Source organism: Taudactylus pleione, unplaced genomic scaffold (assembly GCF_031769625.1).
Source record: "Taudactylus pleione unplaced genomic scaffold, aTauple2 ptg000306l, whole genome shotgun sequence".
Classification (NCBI taxonomy): domain Eukaryota; kingdom Metazoa; phylum Chordata; class Amphibia; order Anura; family Myobatrachidae; genus Taudactylus; species Taudactylus pleione.
In genome coordinates this window covers 2,385,478-2,399,964 of record NW_028284707.1, presented here as the reverse complement: position 1 = coordinate 2,399,964, position 14,487 = coordinate 2,385,478, and the positions used below count along the sequence as shown (strand labels likewise).

The window sequence follows — 14,487 nt, the reverse complement described above, 5'->3', positions numbered from 1 at the left end:
GGGGGTGTAGGGAAGACAGCATGGACGTCAGGACTGACTGTCCATGCTGTACATCCAGATGTGCAGCCACAGCTGCATTGAAGAAAGCTTCAGGGGCTCTTCTAGCCCCCACTCCGACAGGTACACCCGACTCCGGCCGGGCACCAAACTAAACTGAGGTGCCTTGGCTCGGGGGCGGGGTATAGGAGGGGGACCCTAGTGCATCCTGGGAGGCTGAAAAGCTTAACTCTATGGTGCCCAGCGACTGACGTCACACCTATACCCCAAGGTATCCTGTGGATACCCTATGGACCCTGAAGTAGATATATATATATATATATAGTGTTCACTCTAGCTCCGGCGGGAGGCAGGGCGCCGGAGCTAGAGAGGGCATGCCCGTGCGCGCGTGCGGCCGAGAAGGGGGCGTGGTCATCGGAAAATGGGGCGTGTCTATAAGACGCGTCCCCTTTTCGTCACTCTTGGGGGCGTGCCCGGCACTTACGGACACGCCGGGCAGCCCCCAAGCCCTGCAGACAGGGAGAATAGATGCCGGGCGCATGCGCCCGGTGTCTATTCTCCGGCGGTGACCGGGTCACCGCATGTTTCCGTGATTCAGATTCACGGAACGGCTCCCGCAGGCTGTGAGGGCAGGGCGCTTTTTGCCCTCCTCCTGGAGGGCAGGGTGCTTTTTGCCCTCCAGAAGGAGGGCAGGGCGCCGCGCCCCGCTAAAACAGCCTAGCGGGAACGCTATATATATATATGTATATATAGCAGCACAATGAGAGGCACTCAAACTAACTTATAAATCAGAGGGCCTGATTCAGAGCCGGACGCTATTTGCGCTCGCTCGTTCAGAAAAAGGGGCCGGATATTTAAATTGAGCGCTCGCTCTTTGCGGTCTGTTGACGCCTCTATGTCTGAGCGAGCGAACGAAACATGCACTCGCTATTTTGTAAAGACGCCCCCTAGCCGCTCGCATCCTACGTCATCTCCGCTATTTATTTGATTAATCGAGTACATCGAAAGGCGTCTGAACTGCTCGCAGTGCTTGTGGTTGGATTTTCCTACCGCAATCATGCGAACAGTTCAGGCTAAGAAACAACCAAGTGACGTGGTCGATGATGCTGCTTTGTTAATTATGCACACCCTTAAAACGCCCGTTTTGACCGTTTGGCACGCCTGCGTTCGGCTCTCCACTCCCCGTTTTCAAGCACCTTCCCCTGTTACCACCCACAAACGCCTCATCCTGTCACTCAAATTAGCAGGCACTCGCTATTTGGCGAGCGCTCGTTTTCCGATCTTACTGACTGGTTGGCGCATGCACATTACGACCCATACGCATGCGCAGATGTGCGAACATCGCTCGGAGCGAACGAGCGGCCGCTTACGAGCAGCTCTGAATCAGGCCCAGACACCGAGGGACATGTTGATCCAAATCAACGTTTCGGATTTTACTCCTTCGTCAGGACAGTGACTGTGCTGTTTAGCATTTATTTGGAGTGGAGCACCGCGGCTGCTGACTTGGGATTTGGGGAGTGGTGGTAGCATCATGCTGTGGGGATGTTTTTCAGCGGCAGGAACTGGGAGACTAGTCAGGATAGAGGGAAAGATAAATGCAGCAATGTACAGAGATATCCTGGATGAAAACCTACTCCAGAGCGCTCTTGACCATCGACTGGGGCGACAGTTAATCTTTCAGCAGGACAACGACCCTAAGCACACAGCCAAGATATCAAAGGAGTGGCTTCAGGACAACTCTGTGAATGTCCTTGAGTGGCCCAGCCAGAGCCCAGACTTGAATCCAATTGAACATCTCTGGAGAGATCTGAAAATGGCTGTGCACCAACGCTTCCCATCCAACCTGATGGAGCTTGAGAGGTGCAGCAAAGAGGAATGGGCGAAACTGCCCAAAGATAGGTGTGCCAAGCTTGTGGCATCAGACTGAAAAAAAAATTGAGGCTGTAATTGCTGCTAAATGTGCATCAACAAAGTATTGAGCAAAGGTTGTGAATACTTATGTAGGTTTGATTTCTTAGGTTTTCTTTTTTAATTAAATTAGCAAAAATCGAAAAAAAAAACTTTTTACGCGTTGTCATTATGGGGTATTGTGTGTAGAATTTTGAGGACAAAAATGAATTTATTCCATTTTGGAATAAGGCTGTAACATAACAAAATGTGGAAAAAGTGAAACGTTGTGAATACTTTCCGGATGCACTATATATATATATATATATACGAGGCACGCATAAGGGGACGATTCTTGTCGTGGGACCAGATCTGGCAGCGCAATGGGGTGGCGAGAGATATGGATATAACTTTGCCGCTAAGCTGTGTTGTGTTTGAGGCAGCACAGAGAACAGTTTGATGTATAGGTTAGAAACTAAGGGCCTGATTCAGAGCCGGACGCAATTAGCGCTCGCTCGTCCAGAAAATAGGGGTGGCTATTCAAATGAACCGTTCGCTGTTTGCGGTCTGTTCACGCCTCTAGGTCTGAACGAGCGTACAAAACTTGCGGTCGTTTTTTAGGAAACTATGCCCCTGCCCGCTCGCATCCTACGTCATGTCCGCTATTTATTAGATTAATCGAGTACATCGACCAGCGTATGAACTGCTCGCTATTCTTGTGGTTGGTTTTTGCTACCACAATTTTGCGAGCAGTTCTGGCTATAAAATAACCCAGTGACGTGGTCAATGACGCCGCTGTTTTAAATATGCACACCCATAAAACGCCCATTTTGACCTTTAAGCACGCCTGCGTTCTGATTTCCACTCCCCGTTTTCAAGCACCTTCCCCTGTTACCACCCACATACGCCTCTTTCTGTCACTCAAAATAGCAGGCATTCGCTATTTTGCGAGCACATGAATTTCGGCCGCACTGACTGGTTCGCGCATGCGTATAACGATCCGTACGCATGCGCAGTTGGGCAAACATCGCTCAGAGCGAACGAGCTGCCGCTTATGAGTGGCTCTGAATCAGGCCCTAAGGGCTCTATTTAGCAAATAAAAAATATTCTCTTCTCTGGCATTTTTTCTGGAAAAGGCCTTTTATTTTGTTTGTCACTATATAGAAAAAAGAAGAGTTGCGGAGAAATCACTGATTTCTCCTTCTATTCTTTTGTCTAGTGTTGCGATACCCATAGGTTTTAATGGGGGCTTCACATAAACTGTATCTAATAAAATGTGAGCAGCAAAGCTTCTCTTTAATGCTGGGTACACACTGACCGATATATTGGCCGATCAATTGATCGGCCAATATATCTGGTGCCCGTCGGCCAGTGTGTACCAGCGATATGTCTGTGAATGATGTCGTTCACAGATATATCGTATTGGCTGTGCTGCACGGCCGATAGCAGATACATCTGTAGACATATCTGTCCATCGGCAAGTGTGTACGGGCGGTCTGCAGACACATGCACATGCAGTGGCAGCCGCCGGGGAGGGGGCCCAAAATGAAATATGGAGATATAAGGAAAGCGATAAACGGTAAAGTTTTAATGCCACTTTTTGTTTTCCTTTTTAAATAGAGCCCTAAACAGTTAATTATACATGGTTGCAAATTGAAAACAATTTCAGAGAGTGCAATTTTAAAGTACAAGGGGTTGATTTTTCAAAGGTATATTTTCGAAAGCTCCAGTAATATTAATAATAATTAATTATATACGAAAAAAATCCTAGTAAGTGACTTTTTCTATGAATATGAATGGTCCAGTATTACCATTGCAAATATATATATATTTTTTATTTTATTTAAAAAGGAACAGCTAAAAAAAGGCAGTTCATTTATTATTTTACTGCAGTGACTAGGGATGTGGGATGAACACTTATAGAAATATGGCAATAATCAGTAAACAATTTCGATATTTTTTCTTTTATTAATCTAAACTCTTCTAGCAGTCAATGAAAGGCAGACAATACAGTTCACACCCTTTCAAACAGACAAAAAACTTCTTGTTATTGCTCCACTATAGCCACACCCATGACACAGGCCACACCCACTCTGGTTATGCCTCCACATCACTAGTTAGACCACCGCACGACTGTCACACAATAGGCCCTTCATAAGTTTCAGCTCCTGGCCCATGATAACATTAATCTGGCACTGGGTACACACATCGTCTAGTGTGTACTTAGCATGACTTTATCAGAGATCTTGGATCGAAACATCAACTATCTAACAAAAAGATTTGCGGAAAGGTGTAACTAGTGCTCTGCCTGATTTCTCATATAACTTTCATTTATAAGGGATATTTTATAGGAGAGGAGGAATCTAAAATATGGTCTTAAAAATTTATTTAATAGAGCAGCAATACTTTTTACAAATTAATTTTTTTTTTTCAAATCTTAAGGATGTAAAAATGTCGCCTACCTGATCGCCAAATGGTTGTCAAAAAGTTTGGAAATTGTGTAGCGAAATCATAACAACAAATCCATCCTACAACACTTTTTGCTTGTTTCAATGTTTTCCATACATTGGCTGAACTGCACCTAGAAATGGGCCTCTGCACAAGTGGAAAGTTCAGAGTTCATCCCATGATATGTATAGGGATGAGAGCACCATGGTACTCCAACACTTCTCATCGGCCAGTGCTAACTTTTGCAGATTCGAAGACCTTCCGACCCATCCCGGCCCAAAAATCCCTTAGCTTCCCGGTGAAACCAGGTGTGATTGCACAAAAGTATGGCGTAAGAATTTTTAGCCGCAGTTTTAATCTTTTTCGGTTCATAAATGACGCTTACAGATAGTTTCCCTGTGGTGTCCATCACCTGACAGGTGGTCTTGTGTACCTAGAGAAGAAAGTTTCACCTCTGCTCACAAATTTAATTCCAATAATCTTTAGTTCTGGATGGTTATTTTTATTTTACTTTTGAATTCGTATATACGCTCGGTTTTAATGCGTCGAAAGAGTGACCATTTCAAATTCACATTTAGTGACTGCTAATGAGTCAGATAAACTTTTAACCATTATCTCACAGACTACACCCCTCTCTCCTCTCCCCCCCAAAAATGATCATACTACAGTATAAACCATTACTGTATGAGAGAACATTGAGATTGGGAAATTTGTACTGGAAAATGATTCATCACAGGAGTACAACTGAGGTGCACCAGCTGACGCAGAACTATAGGGAAAATAATGTCTTCCAAGTCTCATGTTTGCCACCATCTTGGAGGTGTACTAACTATGGCTGTACATTGTGTTTTATATAAGGAAAACATAAATTAACATCCACACATTCATTCAAATTTACAAATGGTTTGACTTTTGTCATATGTTATGATGCCCATTAAAGGGAGGTATTCCCCATAACAACCAATCAGATCCTAGGTAGTATGGTCTAGAATGTACTGGATAAATTATAGCTACAATCTGTTTGGTTCCTCTCTTTGTAAGTTTTAGTAAATATACCGTTCGACGGTAAGCTGCCATTTATAAATCTGAACCAATAAATAAGAGCGCACAGCCAATCAGTGCACTAGTTCCTGGTGACATCACTGAGGCATCATGTGATATCACTAGGAAATGGTGACTAGATAAACTGAAAGACTAATTACACAATGGCTTACTCCACTATGTGCAGATGTTGGGTCCACTTTCAAAGGTAATAAATGTCTAGTCTATTTACAGTATTAGCTTCTTTCAAGAGCATATGCAAAGAGATACTGGGGCTGATTCAAAGGTGCACGCAGTCGCCGCTCTGGCTGCGTGCACTTCTGGATCAGACCCTTTGGGCTCAATCCAATTAGCTGCGAGCCAGACTTACGGTGTTTGCAGCCCGCTTTCAAAAATGTGTGAGTCCGGGGAGAGATCGAACCATGAGGGAGGCGAGCTGCGGTGACGGCATCTCTACACCGGTTCCACCCTTCACTGGTCGCAGAGAGGGGGTGGGGCCAATTTCACTAGCCAATCCCCCTGCCCATGTCTCCACGATTCGTGGTATTATATGTGGGAGGGTGGAGCCTAATGAAGCAAGGTTCCCACCCCCATCAGCAACTTGCAGCAGCTGCTACAACAAAAGTGTAAGTATGTATAATGTGTTAGTGTGTGTTATGTATAATACATATGTTTGATATATGTGTGTGTGTGTTTAATATATTTGTGTGGGTGTGTGTATAGAAACCCCTCACAGAAAATCCTGCTTTGCCCCTGATAACTCGTCCTTCGGCGTCTCCCGTGGGGACAGAGCATGTGTTAAAGGCTCATGTGTCTTCGGCACTATAGTAAACAAATGCTATAAGGACAAATGAAAAGATGGACGCAGACAGGAGGGCGGCAGATATCATAATCTATAGACGACTGAACTAGCAGACAGGGATCTATAATACAGTATGAGGATGAAATTCATGGGCATTTTTATTTCATACAATTTTAGAGGCAGCTGTAAAATGACAGTAAACCGGTAGTAAACTGCTTTGCGGAAGTAAACTGCTTTCCCATAAACCGGACGTAAACTGCTTTCCCATAAACCGGACGTAAACTGCTTGCCCATAAACCAGAAGTAATTGCTTTCCCATAAACCGGACGTAAACTGCTTTCCCATAGACCAGAAGTAAACTGCTTTCCCATAGACCGGAAGTAAACTGCTTTCCCATAAACCGGAAGTAACTGCTTTCCCATAAACCGGACGTAACTGCTTTCCCATAAACCGGAAGTAACTGCTTTCCCATAAACCGGAAGTAACTGCTTTCCCATAGACCGGAAGTAAACTGCTTTCCCATAAACCGGAGGGATTTAAACAAAAAATGCACCTAACACTCCATGAATGCATGGAGAGGAATAGCCCAGGAAGCCTAGTTCTCCATTGCTTAAGTGAAAAATAATCTATAGGAAACATTGTCAGTGATTGCTGTCAAATTCAAATCCAACAACAATGCAACAGACACTGCGCTTGTGAGCACCAGCCCTGCGTCACAGCAGTCGTGTGGCGATTTTGTGACAATACAAGAGGACATGGATTTATTTACAATGAAATAACACACCATTCTAATGCAACATGTGGTACAAGGTGGCATAGCATGCTGGAACTTGTAGTGCCTCAGTTCTCCTCTCTACCTTACTGCTGGTCCTATTGTGGAGCTTGTTGCAATAGTATGATAACATATATTAGCACCTGAATAGTATTTAAAAATAGGGAAATTACTCCCTGGGCGATATGAAGTGGAAAAATTGCGCTCCAACGGCGCTTGTCATAGCTCGCAAATCTGCCTATTTCTCCGGCACGTCCTCATGCATGCCCACTTCAACCATTGGGGACTGTCCCTGTAACATGACTCTGTGTCTGCTTCGGTCCAACTGGAAAGATGCATTTGGGAACAGTCACAGGTCATTGCAAGTCCAGCCTGTTGCCAATACAGAACCACAACTTTACGAATGTCAACTTTTTTCTTTTTATTCCTAAAACATTGCATGGTTGATCCTGATTCCAATTTAAAGTGGTCCTCTACCCAAAATGAAAAACCTCACCATTTCCGGCCACCCTGGGATCCTGCAAACCTGAACTCTCATTGCAGCTGCTGCAAAGACCATGGTAAGCACACGTCCGTTGTGCAAGCTCTTGACTATGCGGGGAACCACCTCACGCAAGTGCCTGCTTTGCAACCATTGAAGTTTTATAAAATATCGTATTTTTCAAAACAAAATCTTGTTCCTGCATAGAGCACAGGCATACAGCAACATTGAGAGGGAACAGAGGCCCTGATTCAGAGCCGGACAATCTGACAAAGCGCTCGCTCTGAATCAGGGCCGTCTCTCTGAATTTAAGAACGGCCTCCTGGCCGCTCGCATAGCTGTGGGTAACCACCCACAGCTATAGCGAGCGGCCAAAATGTTGGTCGCGATGGTCAAGACCATCGGGCTTGCAACAAGACCCTTGCGGTAGGGTCTCGTTGCCGCAAGCCCTGGAGTGCTTTTGGCTCTATCAGAACATGGGAACGCCTCCGTCTGGGCAGCCACGGCCCCAGCACACCCACCAAAGGGGGGCGTGCTGTCACTCACCATCGACAGCACGCCCCCTTTGGTGCGAGACCCATAACGACGGCTTGGCCGTCGTTATTCGGGTCTCGCGCATGCGCACGACGGAGCCGCCTCCGTCGTGCGCATGCGCACTTGGCCAACATCGACCCGCTCGCTCCCATCAGAAGGTGCACAATGCTGTACCCCTGCAGTGGCCGATATCTCGGGCCTACCAATCCACGTGCTGTCCCATATACTTGGAGAAATAAGCGCATGACATCACATAACGGCATCCTTGTGGCAGGCCCGTATTTAGGCCTCTTTGTTAATAAACTTTACTGTGGATTTACATGCAGATTCTTGTAACAAAATACATAACTTACATCTTATTTCAATCTTTAGTCCACTTTAAAAAAAACAAAATGCAGAGTACAATGCATGGTCCTTTTCCTCAAACATATGTTTTATACAATCCTTAACCCATCTGAGAAAAATGCTTAACAGACAATAAAACCAAAGACCCAGCATCCCAATTCATTTAGGTTAATTTAACAAAAACATTTCATGTCCTGCATGCCATATTCTGAAAGGCCGCCGGTGAAAAAGCTAAAAAACATACATTAACCAGTGGCCGGCTTTTTTTTTTTTTTTTACATTTCTAACATCTTTAATAGGAACATTTAAAGGTGTACCTGCCAACCCCTCACAGCGGAGGCGGCCATTTTGTGGGATGAACCAATATCATAGTCTGGAAGAGCAGGGCACTGTCAATAGTGAAATGGTGGGGGCTTGATAAAACAATAGGTGATTTTCTTAAAAACGCTAATCATGTCACCACACCAAACACCCCCACTGGAAATGTGGATTTCCTCTCTGGGGAATCAAACCAGTAAACAAGTATGATCAAACCAGTAAGCAAGTAAGACCAACACCCATGAGAATGCTCTGGGTTAATGGTTCATTCCACAAAATTATACCCTCCCTTTGAGTTGGTGTTGGGTGCACTTTAATTAATAACAAGAAACAAGTCCTCCAATCAGGCGTTTAGCAGCTGTAAATCTAGTCCATCCTGTGGTGGCAGTGAACAGTTTCCTCTATATTACACCGGAAGATTTGAATGTCATATTAAAGGCAGCACAATTGATCAGCAGCTTTGCTTTAACCTGGAGAGAACCCGGCGTAAAAAAGGAACAAACAGGCGAAGCTGCGCGGGGTTTGCATTGATTTGAGGAGAGTAAACTCAGTTTCTTTGCAGGTAGACGCGGCTTGCTGCATGTCAGTGTCTCTGGATAAGCTCTTATGACGAATCAGGCCACGTGGCAATATGGTGTTGTCCATCTATTCAGTGTGACTCTCATGGGCTCTTGGTGGCAGCTGTGTTCTCATCTCCAGCCCTCTGCCTGTGACGTTCCAAACTGACTTTGTGCGTCTCTAAATCGTCAAAGTAAGGATGGGAGAGGGCGCTGAACGCGGTTACACGATTTGCAGGGCTGAATATCAGACATTTCTGAAAGAAAACAAAATAAGGTGAATGTAGGCTGGGTTATTAGACCTAGACTGCTACCTCACTGAGTGTTTCTGCTGCACCAGACATCCCCAATACTTTATGAGTGTCCTCACTGGTGAACAGGCGAATATGACATAGTAGATGAAGGATGAACCCTAGTCAAAAAGGGCATCACCTACAGATCGAGGGAAGAAAGGGGCCTGACTATGGTGAACCCTGTGTTTTTTTTCGTAACAAGTTCTTCAAAACTTAACCTTGGTAGTCTGTTTGAGGAGACTCCCCATCGATGGGAAGAGGGTTTCAGGGAATGAGTTTTGCCCTTCTTCAAAGATTGGATGGAGGGGGGTCGAGCCAAGACTCTTCGAGTTCGGCATGGATACCTCCCGATCTATGTGATCCTGTGCCTGAAAGTAACAAGACGGTGGGGGCTGGAAGTGCAATAAACTCAACCAGAAGGAAGTTGGGGTTGAGCATTCTGCGGGCCTACTTTCATGTTCCGCTGTCACTAAAAGACTGCCCGGGTGAGATGTGTTCAGAGGGGCTGGATCTGATTAACTCCCAGAGAATCCTCCTGATGTTTAGGGACATCGCCTGGCTCTCCTTCCATGGAAGGCTCTATGTGAGAGGGAACCTCATGTGTATGTCAAATTGGCATTAGGGGTAAAGTCCTCCCCTGAGGCGGTGGTGGGGTAAATTCTGCACGAGGTAAGACGTATGATGGATATTGACAGGGGAGAGATGGATGCTGTCAGTTGGTCCAGATTATGGTGCCATCTGAAGCCCCCTTGAGTGGGTGGTGGAAGTCCTTCCCTTGTTGATCCTAAGGCCTCTATTTAATTTAGACATAGGCCCTTTGGAGTGCGGTTGTATTGCTCATTATATAAATGTTTTCATAATTAGCACCTGCTGTTCCTGGCTGCATTCTGGGTCTATCAATAGACTTCACAGGGAACGTAGCACCAGCCACTTATATCTGACAGGCTGCCCAACGTCAGCTGCTACATCTGCCCGGCTGCCCAATGTCAACTGCTACATCTGCCACGGCCACCCAATGTCAACTGAGATATCTGCCTGGCTGACCAATGCCAGCTGCTATATCTGCCCGGCTGCCCAATCGCAGCTGCTATATCTGCCCGGCCGCCCAATGCCAGCTGCTATATCTGCCCGGCCGCCCAATGCCAGCTGCTATATCTGCCCGGCCGCCCAATGTCAGCTGCTATATCTGCCTGGCTGCCCAATGTCAGCTGCTATACCTGCCCGCCTGCCCAATGTCAGCTGCTATATGTGCCCAGCCGCTCAATGTCAGCTGCTATATGTGCCCAGCCGCCCAATGTCAGCTGCTATATGTGCCCAGCCGCCCAATGTCAGCTGCTATATGTGCCCAGCCGCCCAATGTCAGCTCCTATATCTGCCCAGCCGCCCAATGTCAGCTCCTATATCTGCCCAGCCGCCCAATGTCAGCTTCTATATCTGCCCGGCCGCCCAATGTCAGCTCCTATATCTGCCCAGCCGCCCAATGTCAGCTCCTATATCTGCCCAGCCGCCCAATGTCAGCTCCTATATCTGCCCGGCCGCCCAATGTCAGCTCCTATATCTGCCCAGCCGCCCAATGTCAGCTCCTATATCTGCCCAGCCGCCCAATGTCAGCTCCTATATCTGCCCAGCCGCCCAATGTCAGCTTCTATATCTGCCCGGCCGCCCAATGTCAACTGCTATATCTGTTCCGCTGCTCACTCAAAGTTAGCTGCTATATCTACCCGGCTGTCCAATGTCAGCTGCGATATCTAACCGGCCGCCCAATGTCAACTGCTATATCTGCCCGGCTGCTCAATGTCAGCTGCTATATCTGCCCGGACGCCGAATGCCAGTTGCTATATCTGCCCGGCCGCCCAATGACAGCTGCTATATCTGCCCGGCCGCCCAATGTCAGCTGCTATATCTGCCCGGCCGCCCAATGTCAGCTGCTATATCTGCCCGGCCGCCCAATGTCAGCTCCTATATCTGCCCAGCCGCCCAATGTCAGCTCCTATATCTGCCCAGCCGCCCAATGTCAGCTTCTATATCTGCCCGGCCGCCCAATGTCAGCTGCTATATCTGCCCGGACGCCCAATGCCAGTTGCTATATCTGCCCGGCCGCCCAATGACAGCTGCTATATCTGCCCGGCCGCCCAATGTCAGCTGCTATATCTGCCCGGCCGCCCAATGTCAGCTGCTATATCTGCCCGGCCGCCCAATGTCAGCTTCTATATCTGCCCGGCCGCCCAATGTCAGCTCCTATATCTGCCCAGCCGCCCAATGTCAGCTCCTATATCTGCCCAGCCGCCCAATGTCAGCTCCTATATCTGCCCAGCCGCCCAATGTCAGCTCCTATATCTGCCCGGCCGCCCAATGTCAGCTCCTATATCTGCCCGGCCGCCCAATGTCAGCTCCTATATCTGCCCAGCCGCCCAATGTCAGCTCCTATATCTGCCCAGCCGCCCAATGTCAGCTCCTATATCTGCCCGGCCGCCCAATGTCAACTGCTATATCTGTTCCGCTGCTCACTCAAAGTTAGCTGCTATATCTGCCCGGCTGTCCAATGTCAGCTGCGATATCTAACCGGCCGCCCAATGTCAACTGCTATATCTGCCCGGCTGCTCAATCGCAGCTGCTATATCTGCCCGGCTGCCCAATGTCAGCTGCTATATCTGCCCGGACGCCCAATGCCAGTTGCTATATCTGCCCGGCCGCCCAATGACAGCTGCTATATCTGCCCGGCCGCCCAATGTCAGCTGCTATATCTGCCCGGCCACCCAATGTCAGCTATATCTGCCCGGCCGCCCAATGACAGCTGCTATATCTGCCCCGCTGCTCACTCAATGTTAGCTGCTATACCTGCCCGGCAGCCCAATGTCAGCTGCTATATCTGCCCGGCCGCCCAATGTCAGCTGTTATACCAGCCCGCCTGCCCAATGTCAGCTGTTATACCAGCCCGCCTGCCCAATGTCAGCTTCTATATCTGCCCGGCCGCCCAATGTCAGCTGCTATATCTGCCCGGCCGCCCAATGTCAGCTGCGGTAATAATGAAGTGAGCGCTTGGGATTTTAGAGCACTAAAAGAAGATTTTTTTTTCATGAAGACTAAAGGTGCATACACACTAGACGATTTTTGGAACAATGTGCCCGATTCCGACGCATCAGAATCTAGTGTGTATGTTCTATATCGCCCAGTGCGCGCTCCCGTGGTGTCATCAGTCGCATCATCTGGTTGGCCTGCATGTAGGGCCACCTGACGATGAAGCTGATAACCCCATGCAGCGGGATGCGGCAGGGGCCAACATATCAGGCGGTCGGCACCGGAACGTCTCGTGTGTACCGGCCACCCAATATGTCCGGCCGTAGGCAGGTGGGTCACCAGTCGCATCGCTGGGTACACACATCACTTAGTGTGTACCCAACATAACTGAATATGCTGGTGCTATATAATATGTTTTACATAAAAACCAAGATAGTATATCAGAGACCCGTGGAGGACCTTGTACTACAGTACATTTGCTTTAAATTTGACTGGCTCAGCATTGCTACATGTGTCGGCACAGATCAGACTTGCCTGGCCAAACTGCGATAAGATTTAAATGGTCCTTACTTAAAATCTGGTTGCTGCACAAGTGTATCCACCTAAGCAACCTACAAACCATGCACTATAGTCCTACCAGCGGGGAAACAGTCCATTACAATCACTGCAGAAGGGATCAACTGAACATATCGATTTTCCTTTCTTTAGGTCAACTTACGAGGAGCAAATCTTTGCCGAGTTCATCAATGTCTGGAATAACGTCTTCTATGGGTTGCGGTTGGCGGTAATGGAAGGCACTTTGTGGAACAGCGACCTCGACGGGCCATTCCTCTTCCTCCGGGAGCCCGATTACACTGCGCGGGAAATAAAATCACTATGAGCGGACACATAGATACTGTACGATTGTGACGGCAGCTGAGTATACATCTCCACGTGGGCTGGATGGCAACAATTCATGATCAGAGCCGCTATTATAGCTGGAAGAATAATGGGGTAACTTCATGCAGGGGATGGGCTAAAAGATTTATGATATTTCTTTAATTTTAAGGTAAATGAAGTTGCCGACCATTAATCTTATAAAGGTGCCGACCATTAATCTTTTAGCATCCATACTCATCAGGATTCCTCTCGCTTCCTAGTGTTACCAATATTACCTTTTCTATTGGTCTCCCAAGAGAGCCTCTGGGCTCGATTCAGGGATGGACGCAGACGTCTTTATGCTAATGCCGCGTCCAATATTTAAACAACTGAGACGCTCACCTTTAGCGCCTTAAGACTGCTCTGTTCCAACTACACTTAACAGGTGTATAAGAATAGTCCGTGCCAAGATTTGCCTGGTAAAGCCACACAGACTGGACCTATGGTGAAAGGGATGAAGGAGGCGACTTTCTGCCCCTTGTTATTTCATCTTGGTGCCATTATATATATATATATATATTGTAGTGAGAGGGACTGTCCCACACCTGAATTACCCACATTCTGGTGGAATCAGCTCCCTCCAAGGGAGGCTGAAATTAAACCTGTGCATTCTGCATTAGCAGTGGAGGTGTGGAACTCCAGGTTTCCACATTTACACAGACCCAGCTGGAATAATCACTGGAGCATAGGAAGGGTTTAAAACTGCTGCACACCTGATGCTCCTTGCTCCTGATGTCAGATAAGCTAGCCAGGCGATAGGCTGGGGGTGGAGGTTAGCATTAGGGTGCCAGGACCTGGACGGTCCACAAACATTAGCACAAGGAGTGCTGAGACATTTACTTTTATGTTATTTGCTTATTGTCTGTTATGTGCCTGTGTGTGTCAAGGCCTAACCTCACGTATGCTAAGGTGCAGTGTCTGCTACCATTAAAAAGACACTGCTTTACCAAGTACCTGCCTGTCTGGAGTCCTCATTTCAATACTCCATGTTACAATATAGTATATAGTGTATATAGGGTTGGGTATGAAATCCCGGCTGTCGGGATGCTGCTGGTCAGAATACTGACCGCGACATC

The 14,487-nt window shown here is 47.3% G+C and overlaps 1 protein-coding gene across 1 annotated transcript in view; it reads right to left on the bottom strand.

Moving 5' to 3' along the window:
- Positions 1-8,152: 8,152 nt before the first annotated feature.
- The window catches only part of CDK6 (cyclin dependent kinase 6), a 198,594-nt gene continuing 192,259 nt past the window's right edge, over positions 8,153-14,487 (bottom strand). Inside the window, exons 7-8 of the mRNA XM_088442192.1 lie at positions 13,212-13,347; positions 8,153-9,439 (exon numbers count right to left, since the gene is read on the bottom strand). Coding sequence (XP_088298318.1) covers positions 9,287-9,439; positions 13,212-13,347 — 289 coding nt within the window. The 3' untranslated portion in view covers positions 8,153-9,286. The remainder of the gene's footprint in view (positions 9,440-13,211; positions 13,348-14,487) is intronic.